This window comes from Pseudophryne corroboree, chromosome 3 (genome assembly GCF_028390025.1).
Source record: "Pseudophryne corroboree isolate aPseCor3 chromosome 3, aPseCor3.hap2, whole genome shotgun sequence".
Classification (NCBI taxonomy): Eukaryota; Metazoa; Chordata; class Amphibia; order Anura; family Myobatrachidae; genus Pseudophryne; species Pseudophryne corroboree.
In genome coordinates, this window is record NC_086446.1 from 90,130,285 (window position 1) to 90,153,833 (window position 23,549).

Below are 23,549 nucleotides of genomic sequence, written 5' to 3' on the forward strand. Positions count from 1 at the left end.
GGGTTAGTACACCTGCTGCGCAACCAGCACTTTCTGTTCCGTATAGTTCAAAGGGTTTCCCATAGTCTGGCATACCTAGTGCTGGTGCCTGCGTTAGGCACTGTTTGAGTCTCTCAAATGCTGTTTCGGATTCGTCTGTATGCGAGATCCTATCAGGTTTGTTTGAGGAGACCATTTCCTGCAAAGGTAACGCCAATATGGAAAACCCTGGGATCCAATTACGGCAATACCCACACATTCCTAAAAACGTCCTGATCTGTTGCTGGGTTTGTGGCAGTGTCATGTCTCTAATGGCTTGGATTCTATCAGCGGTCAGGTGTCTCAGTCCTTGTGTTAGACAGTGTCCCAAATATTTTACCTTAGCTTGGCATAATTGCAACTTGTCTTTGGAAACCTTATGTCCTGTGTCTGAAAGATGAAACAGGAGCTGTTTCGTATCCTTCAGGGAAGCTTCCAGCGAATCTGAACACAGTAGTAAATCATCTACATACTGTATCAATACTGATCCACTCTCCGGTTGGAAAGACTGTAAACAATCATGCAAAGCCTGAGAAAATATACTTGGACTGTCTATGAAACCTTGGGGTAACCGAGTCCACGTGTATTGGACTCCTCTGTATGTGAATGCAAACAAATATTGGCTGTCAGGGTGCAGAGGTACCGAAAAGAATGCGGAGCAGAGGTCAATAACAGTGAAAAATTTGGCAGTGGGAGGAATTTGCATTAGGATGACAGCTGGATTAGGCACTACGGGGAACTGACTCTCAACTATTTTGTTAATCCCCCTTAGATCCTGCACTAGCCTGTAACCCCTCCCCCCACTCTTTTTAACAGGGAAGATGGGACTATTTGCTGTGCTGGACGTTCTTACTAGAATGCCCTGTTGTAGCAAGCGCTCTATTACTGGGAAAACTCCTAACTCCACCTCTGGCTTCAGAGGATACTGTGGGATTTTTGGAGCTATCCTACCATCTTTTACTTGTACAACTACTGGAGCTACGTTTGCCATTAATCCAGTGTCCTGTCCATCTTTTGTCCAAAGTGACTCTGGTATCTGAGATGTCATTTCTTCTATTTGAGATGGATTCCTATTTGTCATAATGGGATGTGACATTAATTTTGATGGGGAGTCTAACATGTCTCGTACTTCCTGAGCGTGATTCTCAGGAATGTCCAAGAATACACCCTCAGGAGTACAATAAATGACGCAACCCATTTTACATAGTAAGTCTCTTCCCAGGAGATTGGTTGGTGCCGATGCAGCTAGCAAAAACGAATGCTTGGTATGCAAAGGCCCTATTGTAATCTCGGCTGGTTTGCTAACAGGGTAGTGCTGGACTACTCCTGTTACTCCCATGGCTGGAACTGTCCTACCAGTGGTTCTCATGCCCACTGTCGAATTTATCACTGACTTGGCCGCCCCTGTGTCTACAAGAAAGTTTAAGGTTTTACCAGCTACATTGATTGCAATCTCTGGTTCACTTCCAAGACTGGCAATCAATTTAACTGGCTGCAGATTACAGGTATGGCCACACCCCTATTGGGTATGCTGACCTCCCTGAATCCCGCTGGCAGCGACTACTTGTGAGGGAGTTAGCTGGGAACTACCAGAGGCATGCCAATCTCTGTTCGGGGGGTATCTTTTTGTTTCCCCTGTATGTGGCTCAAAACTCCGCCTCTGTGGACCCTGCTCCCAATGTCGTGTGTCGTGTCGTTGTCTAGGGGGTTGAAAAGATCTTTGTACATTCTTTGTTCTACAGTCTCGTGCATAGTGTCCCTGTTTGTTACAAGAAAAACATGTTATTACACTTGACTTACCCACAGGATTCGGTGGTACATACGCAGGCTGCCTTGTGGTCAGCGCCTGTATACTTACTGACATCAACTTATCACTTTGCGACTCCCTGTGTCTAGTGATGTTTCTGTCGTGATCAATAGCAGCCTCTCTCAATGTGGACACCGACAGACCTCGCCAACATGGTTGCGTGGTCTGAACCCTAGTCTTTAATGTTTCCTTTAAACCATCCATCAGTACAGATACTGCTACTTCTTGGTGGTTTGGGTTGGTCCTAATGTCTTCTATTCCAGTGTACTTTGCCATTTCTAATAGTGCCCGGTGGAAATATTCTGCTGCCGTTTCGGACTCTTTTTGTCTAAAGGAGAATATTTTGTTCCATTTAACAACGGCTGGGAAATACTCCTTTAGCTGTAAATTTATCCTTTTTACGTTATCTTTGTTGTACACATCAGAAAGTGGTACATCTTTATCTAGTCCACAATCCGCTAAGAATTGAACTGAGTCGACATTTGAAGGTAAACAAGCTCTTAGCAGTATCTGCCAATCCTTGTTGTTGGGTTCTACAGTGTTACCTAGATCCCTGATGTATTTTTGGCTAGCAACTAAGTCTTTCCTGGGGTCAGGAAATTCGGACACTATTGTTCTTAATTCCATTCGGGAAAATGGAGTGTACATGGCAATGTTCCTTATGGGAGTGGCTCCTGATACATCTGTTTTCCCATTGGGAACTGCTATTACTCTAACAGGGTTAACTCTAACAACCTCATTCTGTGTAGATTCTACAACTTGTGGTGAAATTGTTTCAGTATAATGCATGGTGCCGTACTTACCCGTTGACACGACCTCACCTATCCCTCCGCTAGGGGCCTTCGCTAATCTCGTGGGTGTTGCTGTGCCTACTGTGGTCTCTGCTATGGTGGCTGCGAGAGAGAGAGCTGAAATTGTTGCCGGATCGTCTTCTTGATCACACTCCTGAGGAAAGTTCAAAACAGGGTACAACTTGCACGGGTTAATAATTGTATGGGTTACTTGGTTAACATCATTAACATTGACAGGGTTACTAAGTGTTTGTGTTTTACAACCCAGTGCGTTTCTCTCCGTAATCAACTTTTCTCCTGCTATGTATGGTGGTGGCGGGGCTGTGGCTATCAGTTTCCTGACTGCCCCAGATCCCGCCGCCAGAGCCAAACCTCTCTGTATCTCACCTTCCTGTTGCCACAACTGTAAATAATCATGATGCTGAATTCGTCTCTTTGTTGATTTTATGAGACATATCCTCCTCCTTAAATTTTGTAACACTTCTGTGCTGAAGCTACCTATTCTTGGGAATTTCTCCCGGTCTTGTACAGTCATTCTCTCCCATTCATCACATAAAACCTCTGTGTGACTTCCGTATTTTTCACACATGATGTACCTTGCCGACCCGACTGGTCGGTTCTCTGAATCAACCCGAACCGAGGTTGATCGCCCCCTACCTGAACAATTGGCCCCCATAATCTGCAGGTGTTGCTTACTACTCCTTTGATCTTTATATCACGGTCTTCAGCGAACCCTTACAGCAAACCAAATTATTCAAAATAGGCCGGCGGTGGCGGTTTACCGAGTACCCCACTCACTCGCCCACCTCGACCAATACGACCTGATCACACCGATATGGTGCTGGCGTACTCGATACAGGGCCCTACCAGAAACCTTCTGTTTACTGGAACATACGAGGGTTACCCGCAGGACACTTACTCTTTCCAGTAAAGGTGGGGTTGTTAGATAGTTCCTGAGTGACCAGCGAACTTCCCTTTAAAAATAAAAAATTACACAAATCACGTCAGAATGTACAAATAGCGTTTGTGACCACTTTACTCTAATGGTATTAGGTCAGATTACTAACTACTGCACACAATTACGTGCGGTACAATCGTTCAGTACATAAGCACTACCTGTTATGTACTGAGAGATCAGTGGAATCGAAAATTGCGGCTGCGAATTCCTTCAGCCAGAGCTTCCAATGGCCTATATGGGTTTTAGCACCAACCCCCGGGGTTGTGCTTTTTGTACCTTTATAGCGGACCTTCTTGTACCTTGTGACCTCCTGGCCTTGTCCTTGTGACCTCCTGGTCTTGTTACCTTGTGGTCCGCTATACTCTAATGCTCATATTTTATTTAACCAAGGATGCCTCCTTAGCCACCGTATATGTCACTTACACGTATGTCCTACCCGATTTCTTTTTGGTTCAACCTCTAAGTTATATAAACTTATGTAATAAAAACACACTCACTCAACACATGTACACTTTCGTTTCTATATCTATTTCTGCGCAGAAATTTTCTTTAGCCCAGCTGTGTTACCAATTAGGAGCAGGATCTGTTAAACTAAATTTCAAATTTTCCAAAAATAGATTTGCGTTATTTACCGCGTCGCGTTATCTACCGCTGTGCGTTACTTATCGCCTTTGCGTTACTTATCGCCTTATCACAACTTGAGCTACGTGGGCGTAACCGGACGCTACGTTGCGTAATGTACGCTGCGTGCGTCTGCCTTTGGATTGCGTACGCTAGTCTTTGTTAGAGACACGTGTACGCAAAACAAAAGATCCACCGTAACACAATTTCTACTTTTATCAATGTAGATGATCCCTGATCATCTACCGCACACCACACTGACTGCCTTATTTCCCAGACAAGCCGTGTGTTGGTCTATACTTTAGCTATTACCTCTACTATGAAATAACAGCAAATCTCTTTTAGCACTTTCTATCAACTATAAAAATTGGCAAACAGGAATAGTGATATACGAAATTGAAAAAGAAATGCAGATATATATGTATGCGTGCGTGTATACGCAAGACAGAAGAGAAATAAACAGTTTTAAAGGACACAAGCGTTTTGTTCTTACTTCCGGTTCCCGGATTCCTTCAGCACTCTTTATCTAAGCGAAGCAGACGCTTATCCCGTCAGCACTGTGAGACAACCTCCCACCCTTTGCTGGGGGATAATGTCTGCTGATCTACCTAGTGCAGATATGAGAAGGACAGGACGAGTCCCCAATTGACAATGCTAAATTCCTTTGTCGTATAAACAACCCTTAATGAAGTCTAAGAACACTGTACGCTGTTTACTTAAGAAGTACCGTAAGGGTACGCTAGTTGCGTAACGAACGCTCAGCCGAAGGCGAGACGCTCAAGCGTCACGTTCGCTCACGGCCCAGTGATCACAGGACAGCACGTTATTGGCTATGACTAGAGTAATGATTCGCTATGACGTAGCGGACGCTCGAGACCACGAGGAGATCACCAGCGGCGCAGACGGTCACAACGCTATACCTTTATGTCTAAACCTTTTATCAATGAAATACACAGAATACCTTAATGTGAATACAGGGTGTAAGTGCAACCTTGTGTAACCTGACTAACTACAAAGCTGCTTGAGCGTCACTGACGCTCAAGTGAACACTTAAAACTATAGGAAATACACAGATACTGGTTTAGGGTCCAAAGCCTATTAACTGTATTATATCTAATATACTTGTAAAAGAGAATAACAGTACAAATGATACACTACAATATAACAGAGACTTCCTAACCAAATAACTATACAAGAAATACAATACAATACTATGCTGATCTAATACAATACAATACTAGTCAATGGGAGATACGAGAGAAAGAGAAGGGAGAGAGAGAGAGATTGGCTCACAGTAAGACAATATGATTACGGAGAGAAACTTACGCACAAAGGGTATGATCGCATGCGCCTCGATATCCAGCTCCCGATTATCAGCAAGAAAACTGTTGATGAGAGTGAAGTTGGATATGGTCGGCCTGCCTATTTATGCCCCACACACAATGCAATCTCATAGTCCCTACAATCCCATTGTCCATTGGACGAAGGAATTCGGCTTCGCACTATAACAAAAGGTCATAGAGTGATTCATACAGGTGGGCTGTGACGATTTCAAACAGCTCAGGTGGGTGGGAAACTAGGTTTCCCGCCGCATACCTGAGTAAGAGTAAATAATAGTAATGGACATAAACTTCTTATGTCCATAACTATTCGCACGAGCGATTAATACGCTCCAAACCAACACCGGAATATTGCTAATTAAATACTCTTCCGATGGGTACCAAACACTGCTGTATGATTCCTGTTAGACCCTTCGCACAATACAAAGAGGGATTCCTCCATTCAGGGACATTCTATATTAACCAAACTTTCAGAATCTATCAAAGGGACCATGATCTACAAACTACATTAATTGTGGAAATATGTAACGATTGGGTCGCACGCTACGACTACATACTCCTTACCGTAAATACGCATACCGATGCGAGCGGGTGCACGCATCAGCGGGTATGCGCTATCACGGGAAAGCGCACGCATGCGCAGCGCGGACCAGCGTGAGGTGCAAATATGGCAGCGTGTATAGGGATATTTTTCTGACTTTGACACTATCCATGTCACAAACTATCACCATTAGTGTCCTTGTGGTGAGCCAACGCGCACGAAGTGTGGCGACCGAACACATTTAAAAGAAATTGGGGTAAAAAATGTTAAACACCCAGTTGATTTTGCATGTCGATTGTTGACCTTTTGACTGTCGACCTTTTGATCCTGTCAACCTTTTACTGTCAACTTAATAATTCAGGACTAGCCAAACCCCCTTTGTTTTTTCATTGCCGGGCAGCGTTAAGCATCCTCAGGAGACTCAGACGCATACCCGACTCCCCCTGCCCCCGACTGTGCGCACTGCACAGGGTGACGTAACCTCACCGCCCGCACTGCCCTCCTCCTCACCGTCCCGCAGCAAGTTGACCCACCCCCTGCTCGTCCAGGGGGTGGAGTGAGTTGTGTGGACTGGGTGGGGAGGGGGAGGTGGACATTGGAAACAAACCAAATTGTAATACTGCCCCCGCAAGCTGTCCTACTTAGTAAATATGTATAGTTAATTAAAAATAAAAAAATGTAATAGTGGCTTTTTCTCTTACGTCCTAGAGGATACTGGGGATCCATTTAGTACCATGGGGTATAGACAGATCCACTAGGAGCCATGGGCACTTTAAGAATTTGATAGTGTGGGCTGGCTCTTCCCTCTATGCCCCTCCTACCAGACTCCGTTTAGAATAATTTGTGCCCAGAGGAGCCGGTCACGCTTACTGAAGCTCCTGAAGAATTTTATGCATTTATTTTCTATGTTTGTTGTTTTCAGGCAGGACTGGATGGCACCAGACTGCCTGCTTCGTGAGACTTAAGGGGGGGAGAGAACGGCCAAACCTCTTATAGGGTTAATGGTCCTGTTCCCCGCTGACAGGAGACTAGCTTCTGAGGGAGCTATTCGCAAGCCCCACCATGGCGAGCGTACATTCCCGCAGCACACCGCCACCCCTAAAAGAGCCAGAAGATAGTTGAGTGGTGAGTACTAAGCTGGCGGGAAGACCACGCGCCATTGAGGGGGTGGGGGGGAGCTTCACTATGAGAGGATCCAGCAGCTCACCAGCGCCATTTTTCCTCTGCAATGGACACAGACGCTGACTGACAGGGATGCGCAGCTCCTCCGGTGTGGCTCCAGACTACCTCAGCGGTACCAGGGGATCATAGCAGAGGGAGAGCGATTATTAGTGTACTAAGTCCCCAATCTGGACTTAGTCTGCGATCCGGCTAAGCTTGGCATTATCAATAAGGGCGTTGTGTGTTGGCTCCAAAATATCTCTGTGTCTCCCTGGAAGGGCTCTTTGTGGGTTAATTGTGCTTTTAACCTTTTCCTGTGTGTGTGTGTGTGTGTGTGTGTGTGTGTTGCCACATTTACAATATGTCAGGCAAAGCGTGTTTCATGTACGGCAGAGTGTTCTTCTTCCCTATGGAACTCACTTCTATGTACTCGGTGTAGTGCACCTTCCCAGGCTAGCGGAGCTGAACCAGCGAGGCTTGATTCCATTAAAGGCATGATTTCCAATATTTCTAATAAATTGTCCCGATATGAGAAAGAGACGCTATCCTTAAGACAGTCTGTGGATGAGTTTATGAACAGAGACTCAGTCCCCAAACAAATGACTCAGTCCCCTGCCATTTGTCCGCAAAAATTAACTCTGGGCGATATCCTGCAGTCTAATTCTGACACTGAGGGGTCGGACATGGAGGAGGGGGAGGTGGATTCACAAGGGGGGGGGGGGGGGGACGCTGCTCTGTCACAGGGATTAGAGGCTCTTATAGAAGCTGTCAGAGACGTTCTGCAAATTCCTGCTAAGGTGACAGGAGAGTGAGGAATCTTATTTTAATGTGAAAAGAAGTCCTCAGTCACTTTTCCTGTGTCAAAGGAATTGAATACCCTGTTTGAAGAACCATGGGTTAATCCTGATAGGAAATTTCAAATCCCTAAAAGGTTACTTTACTCTTTTCCTTTTCCTCCGGAGGATAGAAAAAAATGGGAAAGTCCACCGATAGTGGATGCATTAGTATCCAGGCTGTCATGAAAAATTGTATTGCCTGTCCCTGGTGCATCCTCCCTGAAAGACAGGGCTGATCGTAAAATTGAGACTACACTCAAATCCTTGTATACAGCTGCTGGGGTGGCCCAGAGACACGCTATAGCATGTGCGTGGATTACTAAAGCCATGTCACAACTGAGGGCCTGAGCTGACGGGAGGAAGCCTCAGTTGTAGGGGCTGAGATGTACTTGAACCTGGGAGGTTGAATCAGACCCCTAGACATGTAAGTAACACGTAAGAAGATTGCCCGAAGGCGTGACCATGACAACCAGAGTAAAAGTCAATAATGATTTATTAAAGAAAGCTCCATGTATCACAGCAGTGGTAAAAGAATAATGCAATCAGCAATAAAATATATCACAGTTCCTGGAAACTACGGGTTGGCAATGGCCACAGGGCTCTGGTAGTAATAGGTACAGTTCTTATTGTCCTTGAGATGGAAAGTCCTTACCAGACCCGTCCGTAGTAATGAGAATAGCCAAGGAACACACCAGCTGATGTTTCACTGTAATCTGGTACACTGATGTTGGAGTAACTGCTGTGGGTACTGGTTGGAACCAGTCAGGTGTTCACATGGAGTGATTGCTGGATGGAACCAGCCAAATGGTAGAATGATGCTGGAGAGCAAAGAAATACTGGTACCGGTGGTTTGTAGAAATCTGCTGGGAAAGTACCGGCACTTTAAGGAATGCTGATCACTGCTGGAAGCTGACCGCTGGAAGCAGATGGAATAGTAGCTGGAAGCTGGAGTAGTCCCGGAGGACTGCAGAGTCAGGCTGCACCGCAAGGTGGTAAGCTGGTGCGGGTCTCTTAGTGATAGCTGGAGACAGGAGCTGGAAACCTGGAACAAATCAATCACAGGAGAGAGAGACTGGAAACAAGGTTTGACAACCAAAGCACTGACGATTTCCTGGTGCAGGCTCAGTCCCTTTATACCCTTAGGTGTAAAGGGATTGGATGGCTTAATTATGCAGACATCAGCAAGGCTATGGATTGGAGGTCAGGATCATGTGACTGGAACCAAGATGGCTGCGCCCATACCGGCCTGTGGAAGTGAAGCTGTTTGTATTCACCACATGGAGATTCCTCTGTAATGGCGGCGGTGAACATAGAGAACGCCAACTTGCATCTCAACCTTCAGCATGGACGGCCGCGGCTGCAGTAGGTGAGGAGTGCCACATACCCTGTATGTATTTGGAATATGGAAATGATGCCCGAGGCCCCGCCGGCAGGTGACGCCATGCCAGTCGCCCGGGCATTGAAGAACAACATCCACGGATCAGCAGAGATGAGATATGACGTATGAATGCTTGCATCACAGCTGGGAACCGAGCCTAGGACGCTGGGACAGTCTTAGGAGACACATGAAAGGTAAATAATGGCGTCCAGATACCCGGATCGTGACAAGCCATTGCTAAATGGTCGGGTAACCTAATTGAAGGGTTGGATTCCTTATCTAGAGGGGAGATTGTGTTACTCCTGCAACATATACTGGACTCTGTGAACTTTATGGTAGAAGCCATAAAAGAAGAAGGTTTGCTTATTGCATGCGCCACTGCTGTGGCAGTGTCAGCAAGCAGGGGCTTATGGTTACGCCAGTGGACTGCGGATGTGGACTCCAGGAACGGTGTGGAAGGCCTTCCCTTCACAGGAGAGGCCTTATTTGGAGACTAAGTAGACAAATGGATCTCCAAAGCTACTGCGGGTAAGTCCACATATCTTCCTTCTGCAGCTCCCCCAACCAGGAAGACCTACTCTGGACCTACTCTACAGTCCTTTCGGACTGCCAAGTTTAAGGGCAAAACCAGAGGACCTTCTACAGCCAACAGAGACGCTAGAGGTAAACCACGCAAACCAGCAACTGACGGTTCTCAAGAACAGGGCTCAAGCTCTGCTTCCTCAAAGCCTTCAGAGTGACTGTGGACCGCGATGCCTGGAAGACTGGCAGGTGGGAGCCCGACTAAAAAATTTCAGTCACATCTGGACAACATAATGCCAGGATCCCTGGGTCATAGATCTTATTTCCCAGGGCTACAGACTGGAGTTTCAGGAGCTACCACCTCACAGATATTTCAAATCAGGCTTACCAGTTTCACAAGAGGCAATTATAACCTTACAGGATGCTATTCAAAAGCTGGTACAGACTCAGGTCATTGTTCCAGTTCCACCTTTATCTCCAAAACAAGGGATATTATTCCAACTTGTTTGTAGTACCGAAACCGGACGGTTCAGTAAGGCCGATTTTGAATATCTAATTGTTGAACCTGTACTTATGAGTGTTCAAATTCAAGATGGAGTCTCTGAGAGTGGTGATCTCAGGTCTGGAGGAGGGGGAGTTCCTAGTGTCTCTGGATATCAAGGATGCATACCTTCACATTCCGATCTGGCCGCCTCACCAGGCTTATCTACGGTTTGCACTGCAGGACTGTCACTACCAGTTCCAGGCCCTGCCCTTTGGTCTCTCCACGGCACCAAGGGTGTTCACCAAGGTGATGGCAGAGATGATGTTTCTCATTCGCAAACAGGGAGGAAACATAATTCGGTACCTGGACGATCTTCTGATAAAGGCACCGTCCAGGGAGAGGTTGTTGAACAGCATTGGCCTCACAACCAAACTACTCTTTGATCACGGGTGGATTATGAGTTTTATGAAATCTCACTTAGAGCCAACTCGGAGGCTCCCATTTCTGGGAATGATACTGGACACAAAGTTGCAGAAAGTTTTTTTCTTCCGTTGGAAAAGGCATTGGTAATCCAGTCGATGGTTTGGGATGTTGTATAGCCAACCCAGATATCGGTGTATCTATGCATTCGCCTTCTGGGGAAAATGGTGGCCTCTTACAAGGTTTTTCAGTATTAGAAGAAAAGTGTTGGGAACCGCACAAGTCCTCAATCTGATAACGTCCTGTGATCAAGCATACAATGCGAAACGTACGTCAGGAGGAAGTACTGCGATCACGTGATGCGCACACGTGACCGCACTAGCCGGAATCCCGAGGACGGTCACCAGGCAACGGCCGCATAGCTCCGTCTTCTGAACGGGGAGACCTCGACCACACGCCGCTGCAGCCCCTGGAGCACGGGCACGGCAACAGGCGGGTCTTACAGCATCAAGATCGGAGCTGGTATCGTATACCCCGCACTCCGATTTTTGCGATCTGCACATAAACTAATCAGCTTGTCAGCACAATTTTTTCTTCTCTTTTTCTTTTTTCTTTTTTCCTTTTTTCCTTGAGCAATTAGCAGCCATTAGAAGTGATACTATATTCTCCAGCCACATTGTCACTCCTATAATATGTTAAAGAGCAATACTGGATAAACTGTCCCAACCAGCAATACCACAAGGACTGTATACCTTTAGCATTAAGGTGTATATATAGCTGGGATTATCTATACTTGCTATAAACATCAATAGCAAGCTAATATTAATTTTACAGGTATCATTGACTGTGTTTCTCCTTTGAAATTTATATATTCAACAATGGCAAATTTCAGCAAATGCTCTGAACTTAGAGCTCATTAGGCTCAAGCAAATCAAAAATTGTGCAAATTATCTACAAGCACCTAGTTCTAGCCTGCTTTCCTATAATCACGCAGGTACTCATTAGAGGTTCTAGGCATCAGGCATCTCACAGCTATTGTCTGGTTTAGTGCATAAGGGTGTATTATAATTGATTATTTTGAAAACTTATTGCCATATTCATGCTGTGCAGCATAATTATATCCTGCACTTATATAGTGACTGAATTTGGCACGGCCGTTCTGGTGCCTCTTGGGCGTTTCTAGGAGTGAAAGGCAAGTCCTAATTGTGGACATTGTGTGGTGTTCAGGAATTTCTTTTTCATCCACTAGGGGTCACTGGAGTACTCTTGGGATATGGACGGTGCGTAGCAAAGGAAGGCACATTTAAATATTTAAATGAGCAACCCTCCACTTCCCTCCTCCATACTCCCAGGACCTTCAGTGTTTTTATGTGCCTCAAGGAAGCACATCATGAGCTGAAAGCTCACGTTTGATTTTACTTTTTTTATTTCATTTTTGATTTTTCAGACAATACCTTCCCTACTTACTAAGAAGTGTGGGTCCGGAATTGTACTGCCTCCAGCCGCTGCTGACACGTGGGCGCTTGCAGGAGAAGCACGGCCGTGTCAGCCAGGCAGCATGCGGTCCTTTCCCCACTTACAGAGAAGTGAGGGTCCAGGATTGAGCGGCCATCTCCTCCAGCTGGGTGGAGGAGATTTCAGAGGAGTCGTAATTTTTTTCACAGGCGCTTTCAGCGCTGCTGCCACAAGACGAAGGACTACGGCTGCACAGGGAGATCGCGGGACACAAGGGGGGATGATATACCGCAACAAGCACGAGGTGCAATGTTATCAAGAATATGCATATTATGTTAGAACTAAAATATGCATAGGGATTCACTATGGATATTGTAGTATAGGAAGTATACTACATATGTATATAGGCGGTAATATGATCTGTTGAAACTAATATTACTGTAAATTGAAATGCTCAATATTGTTTATTTTTTCTTATGCTTAACATATGGTGAAAGCACATGGCACTAAGCACATGGCTGGACACCATTTTAACTCCATTTCCTGGTTCTTTGTCCAGGAATTTTTTTCTGCTGTTATACAACACTTCCCCACTAGAGGAGCAGGGGCGGTGTTAGGAATTTTCTGTCACAAGAAAGTGTGCAGCAATATTTTTCTAGTTTATGTACACGTTACTTATCTAAGGGTCCACGTGCACAGTGGGAATACCAGTAAGCATCCGGATATATATCCTAATCCTTTTTGAGCGGCTACATCTAACTGTTTATAACGTAGTCACATGCTCATCTGGAGGGTTATGTATTATCTGTGAGAGCGCTGCGGAATATGTGTGCGCTATTTAAGTAACTGATAATATATAATAAGAAAACAGTACCTATCAAGGGCGCCTGATAACATCGGCTGTGTGGTACAAAAAGATTCAATGCCAGACGCAAGGTTCTGAGTTTTTAATGCCACTAAGACCCCTTTCACATCGCACAAATAACCCGGTACCGACACGGCATATTGCCGTGTCGAACCGGGTCAGTGTGCGATGTGAAAGCACACTGGGCGATTTAGCGGGTCGCCTGACCCGGTAAATCAACCCGGTAAAAAAGAAGGGTTTTACCCGGGTTGATTACCGGGTCAGGTGCGGTGTGAATGGGAGCCGTGTCGATGCGACACGGTTCCCATTCACAAGATAGGGAGAGGCGGCGCTGGAGATGAGCTCATCTCCCGACGCCGCCTCCACCCCCGCCCCTGCTGCTGCTGCGGCCTCCGTTGTCATGGCAACCGACCCGGTATATTGCCGGGTCGGGAAGCCTGCAACGGAGCGCAAATGCCGGATCCCACCCGGTAAGTACACGTTTGTCTTACCGGGTAGGACCCGGCATTTGCGGTGTGAATGCAGCATAAGGAACCTAGTTCAGATGCAAGTGTTCCTATACGATAGAACGCAGCGAGCACCTGTGCGGGGGGGTGTGTGTGTGTGTTCATAGTGCTAATTCTATTATTAAGCCATTCAATATACCAGAGGCTATGACAGCATTTCTTGGTGTCAAAACTGTCTTGGTCCCGCCTGCACCTACACTTAATAACTAGTCAGTGTGGACATTCCACCTATGCTAAAGACAATGGTTATGCTGTAGTTGGGGTTTGGGTTACCGACATTATAGTCGCAGACGTAGTTAATAGCCAGTTCTGGCCTTAAATCAGTTTCGACGGCTTGTTACTTACATTGGTATATCGCCTGAGAATTTACGCATGTCTGCTATAGCTGTCAGCCATGTTAGTTCTCGTAGTCCATCATCACTCTTTGTAGTTGACAGACGCTTTGTGTGGCCTTACACGGAAATGTGTTCTTTACTCCTAAATTAGAACGTTTCAGTTCTTACGCTCCGGTGTGAGAGTCTATTTACAGCCATTGCCACACAAGTTCTTACAAGGAAAACTGCACCAGGGTTCAAATCTTTTAAACCTCAGTCTTTTCCAGTTGTCCTACAACACACGACACGACTACACGTGGTCGAGAAGGTGGTTTAACCGTCGTTCGGACACAACGGCTGCTGACAAGCCAATGGCATGGCAAGTTTTTAATTGTCTTGTTTCGTCTTTTGGGCAAGCAATTCTTCGGATGTCTCATTTGACATTATTACTGAAATCCACAGATCTGCGGTTACAGATCTGCGGTTACATAATTAGTGTTCAATCACACATAGAGTACCATTGTCTACCACCTTTGTTGTGGTTTGTCAAGGCTACATCCAAGACTAGCCGGCCTGTGTCAGAAGACAAAAAGGCAGTTCTGTAGACCGCAATTCAGTGGCTCCTAGATTCAAGGTATTACAATTTTGTTTGTAGTACCGCACCCGGCCGACTGTTATATACCAAAGGTGGCTCAATCAGTGGAATTCATGCGGTCAGTGATTGCATGTTTACAACCATTGAAATCATATTCTCCCTAGAAGTCAAGAATGCGTTTTTGCGTGTTCAAAATTTTGCCACTACATCTGGCATACTTAGACGTTGGCAGTCCATCATTCAAACTCTCCTGTTTGGTTTCTCATCAGCGCCTCGGGTTGTCACAGGGGTGATGTCTGGGATAAGTTATTCTCAGATCCCGGCTGGTGATAATGATTCTGTGCTTAGATAACCTTCTCATCACAGCTCTAGTTCAACAAATACTACTAACGTACAATGACCTAGTTCAACACGGTGGAATTGTCAGATTCAAGATATCACTTCTGAATTCGTCTCAATCAATTAAATTCCTAGGAATGATTCTCGATACGGTAGATCAAAGAAATTACCTACCAAAACATAAAGTACAGACAATTCGTGCTCAAGCACGCACAGTCTCGGTACATTTGTGCATTCGCCTCTTAGGCACAAGGGTGACGGCTTTCGAAGCGATTCAGTTCGGAAGATTTCACTCACGTCCTTTTCAACTGGAGGTGCTCGCACAGTGGTTGGGCTCGCATCTGCAGATTCACCACAGGGTGAGGTTGTCGCCACGGGCCAGAGTATCTCTAATCTGGTGGCTCAAAGTACACAATCTAACCGCAGGAAAACAATTCAGCGCCGGTCATTGGATAGTTCTAATGACGGACTCTAGACTCAGAGGTTGGGGAGCTGTAGTTCAAAATTATCAGCTCCAGAGTCTCTGTGCGGATCACAAAAGATTGCTGTCTATAAATGTCCTGAAACTACGGGCAATTTACAATGTGCTCCGACAAGCTTCGGTCTCAGTCTGTCCAGGTGCAGTCAGACAACGCGACGACGGTCGCATACAACAAACAAGGAGGAACGAGAAGCCGCATGGCAATGCGGAAAGTAGCTCGAATCCTCATTTGGCCCGAGCATCACCAAGTGATATTGTCGGCAGTGTTCATTCCGGCAGTGGGCAACTGGGAGGCAGATTATCTCAGCCGTCGGGATTTTCATCCAGGAGAATGGGCATTAAATCCAAAGGTGTTTCACATGTTATTCCAGAGGTGGGGTTACCCTCAAGTGGACCTGATGGCATCTCGCCACAATCACCAAACGCCCAGTATGTGTCCAGAACGCAAGATCCAACGGCAGTGGCGGCGGATGCTCACAATCGCGTGGCTGTACAGCCTCGTGTATCTATTTCCACCGTTTCCACTCCCCCCCTTGGTTGCTAAAACGGATCACAAGAAAGTCCGCCACAGTCATACTAGTAGCGCCTCATTGGTCTCTGAGAGCTTGGTTCTCGGATCTCCGCAGACTACTCGCAGGTCCAGCGTACCTCCGTCTTGCTACCGGTAGAGGCAATGGTAAGGAAACAGACTTTCCTCCCGTAGCCTCAGCAATCCATGCGTCCAATTCAGGACCAAACAACTTAACCATACCAGGGCCAGCAGCTACTACGTGCAGGTATGTGAGCAGGGCGGCCAGCTTCCGCTGCCGCCCGAGGTGTTTGTCCGCTCCCCGAGTTAGCGCGGTGGCGTTTAACGGGGCGGCTATTGAGACCGCACTCTTAGGAAAATTTATACCAACCATGTTACGAGCTAGGAAGCCGGTTAGGGCAGCTCATTATTACAGAATATGGCGTGCCTATATAGGTTGGTGGGAAGCTCGGAAGTTTCCGACATCATCTTTCAAGTTATTCCGTCTTTTGTTGTTTCTACAGACGGGGTTAGATGGAGGACTGCGTTTATCTACACTAAAGGTGCAGGTATCTGCTTTGTCAATTTAATTTCAAAAACGTTTGGCTCTATTGCCGTCTGTACACCGTTTTCTGCAAGGTGTCCTCAGAGTACAGCCTCCATTCATTCCACCTACAGCGCCATGGGGCTTGAAGCTGGTTTTAGATTTCTTACAGTTTTCATATTTTGAACCCTTACAACAAGTGAATATTAAGTTTTTCACTTGGAAAACTATTTTTTCTTCTAGCCCTAGCTTCGGCAAGTCGTGTTTCAACTTTGGGTGCCTTGTCATGCAAGCCACCGTATTTAATGTTTCATGATGACAGAGCGGATCTTCGGACCAATCCCGCTTTCTTGCCACAAATAGTGTCATCTTTTCACATCAATTAACCAATAGTAGTTCAATCAACCAATAGTAGGTCCTGTGTTAACAGGAAATAATGAAACTTTGGTTGTGGTACGCGCATTACGCGTTTATGTATCCCGAACGTCTACATTTCGTAAGACGAATACGTTGATGCGGCCAAGCTGGGTTGGCCAGCTTCTAAGCAGATCTTATTCATATAGATTAAACTGACCATACGTCAAGCTTAACTTCATGCTAGGTTACAGCTGTTTCCATTAGTAACAGCTCATTCCACACGTTCTGTGGGAACTTCATGGGCAGCTGGTCGTGGGGCTTCTACGACGCAGTTTTGCCGTGCGCCTACATGGCCAGCAGTGCACACGTTGGTGCGCTTTTACAAGTTTGATACGTTGCGGCATCAGCTTATAGCTTTGGCCGCCTACTGTTACAGGTGCCAAACAGCTCTCCCGCCCACGGGGGAAGCTTTGGTACGTCCCAAGAGTACTCCAGTGACCCCTAGTGGATGAAAAAGAAAATAGGATTTTGGTACTTACCAGGTAAATCCTTTTCTTTGAATCCATAGGGGGCACTGGACGCCCACCCAGAGCAGTTTTACCTGGTTTGTGGTAAGTTCAGGGGATCTTATGGTAACACATTCTCACCGACTGGTTTAAACTTTCAAGTTCTATCGGTTATAGTGTCAACTGTTTAGTTGTCAGTAACGTTATGTGTCAACTTAGTTGTTGTCAGTTATTTTATAATGTAAGTAATTCTCCTTTGTTCACTTCTCTGTCGCTCCTATTCGGCTCAGTAAAAAACACTGAAGGTCCTGGGAGTATGGAGGAGGGAAGTGGAGGGTTGCTCATTTAAATATTTAAATGTGCCTTCCTTTGCTACGCACCGTCCATATCCCAAGAGTACTCCAGTGCCCCCTATGGATTCAAAGAAAAGGATTTACCTGGTAAGTACCAAAATCCTATTTTTACCCACATAATAGGCCTTCACTCATATGTATACTGTTATCTGTGGTTGATATGTCACAGGGTGACTAAGCCAGGTGGCTGCACATAATCTCATTTAATTTTTTGACCATTGTACCATATGTATATATAAATCTCAATTTCTGCCAATCATAATTTATAAACCTGGATGACTCAGGAGGGTGAGTACAATATTTGCGGTCATACCTCACTGGAGATGCCCAATCTCTTCTGACCTTGGAAGCTAAGCAGTGAAAGGCCGGGCTAGTAAGAGGATGGGTGACCACCTTTGAACACCCAGGTACTGCAACAAATTGATTCCCCTATAGTGTCATCCGCACCCAAAATATTGGGTATTTGGATCCCAAAAAAATTGGTTTGCATCGGTGAAAGGCAAGCCCTATTTGTGGATGTTGTGTAACCTTTTTTCCACAAAACAGGCCGTCACCCATGCTCATATCTTATTTGTGGCTGCTATGTCACAGGGTGACTAAACCAGGTGGCTGCATACACTTAGGTGACCCAAGAGGGTGAGTACAATATTTGCGGTCATACATCACTGGAGATGCCCAATCTCTTCTGACCTTGGAAGCTAAGCAGTGAAAGGCCGGGTTAGTACTAGGATGGGAGACCACCTCTGAACACCCTGGTACTGCAAGAAATTGACTCCCCTATACAGTGTCACCTACATATATACTACTGGGTACCCGACTCTGACATGACCTATGATTTAACTCTCTGCATTTATTGTAATCCACAATGGATATCTGCTGAACAAATGATGGTCATACATTACATGAGTCTGAATGTGCAATGATTAATGAATTCTGTTACCACAGCCATTAATTTCCGGCAACTGGTATATTGTGATATGAATATCACGTATTATTTATAATCTGTTCTATATTTTCGCAAAGCTTCTAATTTTTCACGTAGATACTCCTTAAATTTTATTCTATGTGTTACCTAATAAAAATGGTTTTATCAGTATTAATAAATTACATTGCCACCCTCTGAATTAGAGTGCTCCCAAAAAAGAGTCTACTTTCCAACACTTCTTTGTTTTGTTTTTTTCTTGAAGGTTTTTCAGTATGTAAGGTTTCATGCAAGACCCTTCCAGCAAGACCCTTCCAGTATGTAAGGTTTCATGGACAAATGGTCCGTATCACATCATCAAATGCACCAGAGGAACTGTCTGTCGCCAGAGGCCGGAATTTCCCTTCTGTGGTGGCTACAGACTTCTCACTTAATCAAGGGCTGACAGTTTAGGATTCAGAATTGGATTCTGCTAACCACAGACGCAAGCCTCAGAGGTCCAAGGGGTGCAGTTTCAAGGAAGATGGTCAAGTCAGGAAGTCGTCCTTCCAATCAACATTCTGGAACTCGGGGCTCTATACAACGCCCTTCTGCAGGCCTCATATCTTCTTCAAGATTGGGCCATTCAGGTCCAGTCGGACAATGTGACGGCAGTGACGTACATAAACCAACAGGGCCGAACGAAAAGCAGAGCAGCAATGTCAGAGGTGTCAAGACTTCTCTAGCAGAAAAACATGCTGTGGCATTGTCGGCGGTCTTCATTCCGGGAGTAGACAACTGGGAAGCAGACTTCCTCAGCAGCCACGACCTGCAGCCAGGGGAGTAGGGCCTTCACCCAGAGGTGTTCAGGTGCTCGACATGATGGTCTCTCGTCTCAACAAGAAGCTGAAGCGGCATTGTTCAAGTTCGAGAGACCCACAGTCAGTGGCAGTGGACGCTCTGATGACTCCTACGTGTTTCCTCCACTTCCTCTGATCCCAAGAATTCTGGAAAGAATAAAAAGGGAAAAGGTTCAAACAATTCTCATTGCTCCGAACTGGCCAAGAAGGGCCCGGTACACGGACCTTCTAGAGATGCTCCTCAAAGATCCGTGGCTTCCTTCTCTTTGCGAGGATTTTCTGCAACAGAGCCCGCTTGTCTATCAGGACTTACCGCAGATATGTTTGATGGCATGGAAGTTGAACAGCTGATTCTAACCAGGAGAGGCATCCCTGACAAGTCATCCTGACTATGATCCAAGCCAGGAAGGGGGTAACGACTAAACATTACCACCGTATTTGGAAGAAATACGTCTCTTGGTATGAGAGCAGAAAATATTCTGCAGTGGAATTTCATCTGGGACGTTTCCTGTTTTTCTGCAGTCAGGTGTGGATGTGGGCCTATGTCTGGGCTCCATAAAAGTCCAGATTTCGGCCTTGTCCATTTTCTCTCATAAACAATTGGCTTCTCTCCCTGAGGTCCAGACATTTTTGAAAGGTGTTCTGCACATCCAACCTCTCTTCGGCACCTTGGGATCTCAATTTGGTGCTGCAGTTCCTCCAATCAGACTGGTTTGAACCGCTACAGGAGGTAGACGTAAAATATCTTGCGTGGAAGACCATCACACTGTTGGCCTAGGCTTCAGCAAGACTGGTATCGGTGCTAGGGGTGTTGTCTCACAAGAGACAAAAAAAAAATATTTCCAGGATCAGACCCTTTCTGACCCAGGATGCTACTAAGACTCTTATCCACTCACTGGTCATCTCCAGACTGGACTACTGTAACCTTCTCCTGACTGGCATTCCTAACAAATACCTCTCTCCACTCCAATCTAGCCTCAATGCTGCTGCCCGGCTCATCTTCCTCACCAAACGCACTACGTCCACCTCTCCTCTCTTACTAGACCTTCACTGGTTCCCCTTCCCTTTCAGAATCCATTTCAAGCTTCTCACACTCGCTTACAAAGCCCTCACCCACTCCTCTCCCATCTACATCTCTGACCTTATCTCCCTTTACACTCCCACCCGTCCTCTTCGCTCTGCTAATGCACGCCGACTCTCCTGCCTACGGATTACTTCCTCCCACTCCTACCTCCAAGATTTTTCACGTGCTGCACCACTTCTTTGGAATTCCCTACCTCTCCCCCTCAGACTCTCCACCTCTACAAAACTTCAAACGATCTCCCGAGACCCACTTCTTCATCAAACCCAGCCAGATTTCATCCTAACCCTCTGTTCTACGCTCTCTATGTACCCCATCTGTGTCACCCCTGTCTGTCTACCCCTCCCCTTTAGAATGTAAGCTCTCACGAGCAGGGCCCTCTTCCCTCATGTGCTTATCCTTTCTTACTTTAATAATCTTCAACTGCACCACATCCAGCAGTCTTCTGCCACCTGATACTTATTCCAGTGTCATCTGCTGATGTAACTATGTTTATTTACCCTGTACTTGTCCTATACTGTCATCAACTGTAAGTTGCTGTTTTCCTGTTTGATTATTTGTTTATGTATTCTGTAATTGGGCGCAGTGGAACCCTTGTGGCGCCATATAAATAAAGGATGATAATAATAATAATAATAATAATAAAGAGCTTCTATTTTGATATTCTATGAGGACAGAGCTGAGCTCAGAACTCTTCAGCAATTTATTCCTAAGGTGGTGTCTGCATTTCACATCAACCAACCTATTGTGGTTCCGGTTGTTACTGACACCTCTGTTACTTCAAATTCTTTGGATGTTGTGAGGGCTTTGAAGGTGTATGTCAGGCATGTCCAAACTGCGGCCCTCCAGCTGTTGAGAAACTACACATCCCAGCATGCCCTGACAGAGCTTTAGCATTTTCTGGAACAGGCTCGCTATCCAGCATGCTTATTCCAGGGCAGGATTGCCGTTTCCTAAATCTGTACATGCCCACTCGACTAGGTCGGTGGGTTCTTATTGGGCGGCTGCCCAGTGTGTCTCGGCTTTACAACTTTGCCGAGCAGCTACTTGGTCAGGTTTGAACACGTTTGCTAAGTACTACAAGTTCGATACTTTGACCAAACTGAAGGTCCTCAGTGGCCAATCAGTTCTGCAGGAACCTCAGCACTCTCCCATCTGGTTTGGGAGCTTTGGTACTTCCCCATGGTTTTAAATGGATCCCCAGTATCCTCTAGGATGTAAGAGAAAATAGAATTTTAATTACCTACCGGTAAATCCTTTTCTCGTAGTCCGTAGAGGATACTGGGTGCCCGCCCGGTGCTTCGTTATTCCTGCACTGTTACTTGGTTAAGAATTGTTGTTTGGTTCAGCTGTTGCTGTTACTGTTTAAAGTTTGGTTAGCATGGCTTTCCTCTAGTTATGGTTGTGCTGGTTCGGAATCTCACCACTGTCCTTTTATTTCCTTCTCTCAAAGTATGTCCGTCTCTTCTGGCACAGTTTCCTAGACTGTCTGGTAGGAGGGGCATAGAGGAAGGAGCCAGTGCACACTATCAATTTCTTAAAGTGCCCATGGCTCCTAGTGAACCCGTCTATACCCCATAGTACTAAATGGATCCCCAGTATCTTCTAGGGACTATGAGAAAAGGATTTACCGGTAGGTAATTAAAATCCTATTTTTTATTATTCTATTAAATTGGCTAGCTTAAAATGAGGGCTTATAACCAATCAATAAAAATAATAACATTAGGCGGGCGGGTGGCGGCCGTTACTGTTGTGACTAGGGTCACCCTCACCCCTAAATCCGCACCTCTATTCAGCAATTGTATACTCATATGATGTACATAAAGTCCATTAAAAATTATATACAGGTATATACAATGTAATGTGTGTCATTAATGTGACATGTGGGACATTAATTCGATGTGGTTCACCTGATCCCAAGGCTCAAACAGTCATTAGATAATTGTGTGCTAACTATTCCAGTGAGGTTGCACCAGAGTAGAGTATAGGATTTTGTGTTTCTCCTCTTGTATTATACAGGATTACATAGTAGTGAAGAAGACATCCGGAGAGCGTGTGACCCCCAGCAGCAGCCTCTGTGTGTCAGGAAGACTGAGCAGGACCCATCGCCCCATCCCGGTGCCTCCATCACACTCCCGGATACATGAGAGAGACAATGAGCAGAAGATCCTGGAACTCACCAACAAGATCATTCAGCTGCTGACTGGAGAGGTGACTGCTGGGAATGGGGCGTTGTACAGTAACACCAGGGGAGGTGTCTGGGTGATGACTGGAGAGGTGACTGCTGGGAATGGGGCATTATACAGTAACACCAGGGAAGGTGTCTGGGTGATGACTGGAGAGGTGACTGCTGGGAATGGGGCATTATACAGTAACACCAGAGGAGGTGTCTGGGTGATGACTGGAGAGGTGACTGCTGGGAATGGGACATTATACAGTAACACCAGGGCAGGTGTCTGGGTGATGACTGGAGAGGTGACTGCTGGGAATGGGGCATTATACAGTAACACCAGGGGAGGTGTCTGGGTGATGACTGGAGAGGTGACTGCTGGGAATGGGACGTTATACAGTAACACCAGGGGAGGTGTCTGGGTGATGACTGGAGAGGTGACTGCTGGGAATGGGGCATTATACAGTAACACCAGGGGAGGTGTCTGGGTGATGACTGGAGAGGTGACTGCTGGGAATAGGACATTATACAGTAACACCAGGGGAGGTGTCTGGGTGATGACTGGAGAGGTGACTGCTGGGAATGGGACATTATACAGTAACACCAGGGGAGGTGTCTGGGTGATGACTGGAGAGGTGACTGCTGGGAATGGGGCATTATACAGTAACACCAGGGGAGGTGCCTGGGTGATGACTGGAGAGGTGACTGCTGGGAATGGGGCATTATACAGTAACACCAGGGGAGGTGCCTGGGTGATGACTGGAGAGGTGACTGCTGGGAATGGGACATTATACAGTAACACCAGGGCAGGTGTCTGGGTGATGACTGGAGAGGTGA

General features: G+C 46.1%; 1 protein-coding gene and 2 pseudogenes across 2 annotated transcripts in view; all 3 read left to right on the plus strand.

Moving 5' to 3' along the window:
• The window catches only part of LOC135054827 (oocyte zinc finger protein XlCOF7.1-like), a 41,793-nt gene that overhangs the window by 9,330 nt on the left and 8,914 nt on the right, over window positions 1–23,549 (plus strand). For both annotated transcript variants that reach the window (XM_063958206.1, XM_063958207.1), the window contains exon 3: window positions 22,562–22,753. In XM_063958206.1, the coding sequence (XP_063814276.1) occupies window positions 22,562–22,753 (192 nt within the window). The remainder of the gene's footprint in view (window positions 1–22,561; window positions 22,754–23,549) is intronic.
• Window positions 18,000–18,119, plus strand: LOC134897463 (5S ribosomal RNA; annotated as a pseudogene).
• On the plus strand, window positions 18,348–18,467 carry LOC134896016 (5S ribosomal RNA; annotated as a pseudogene).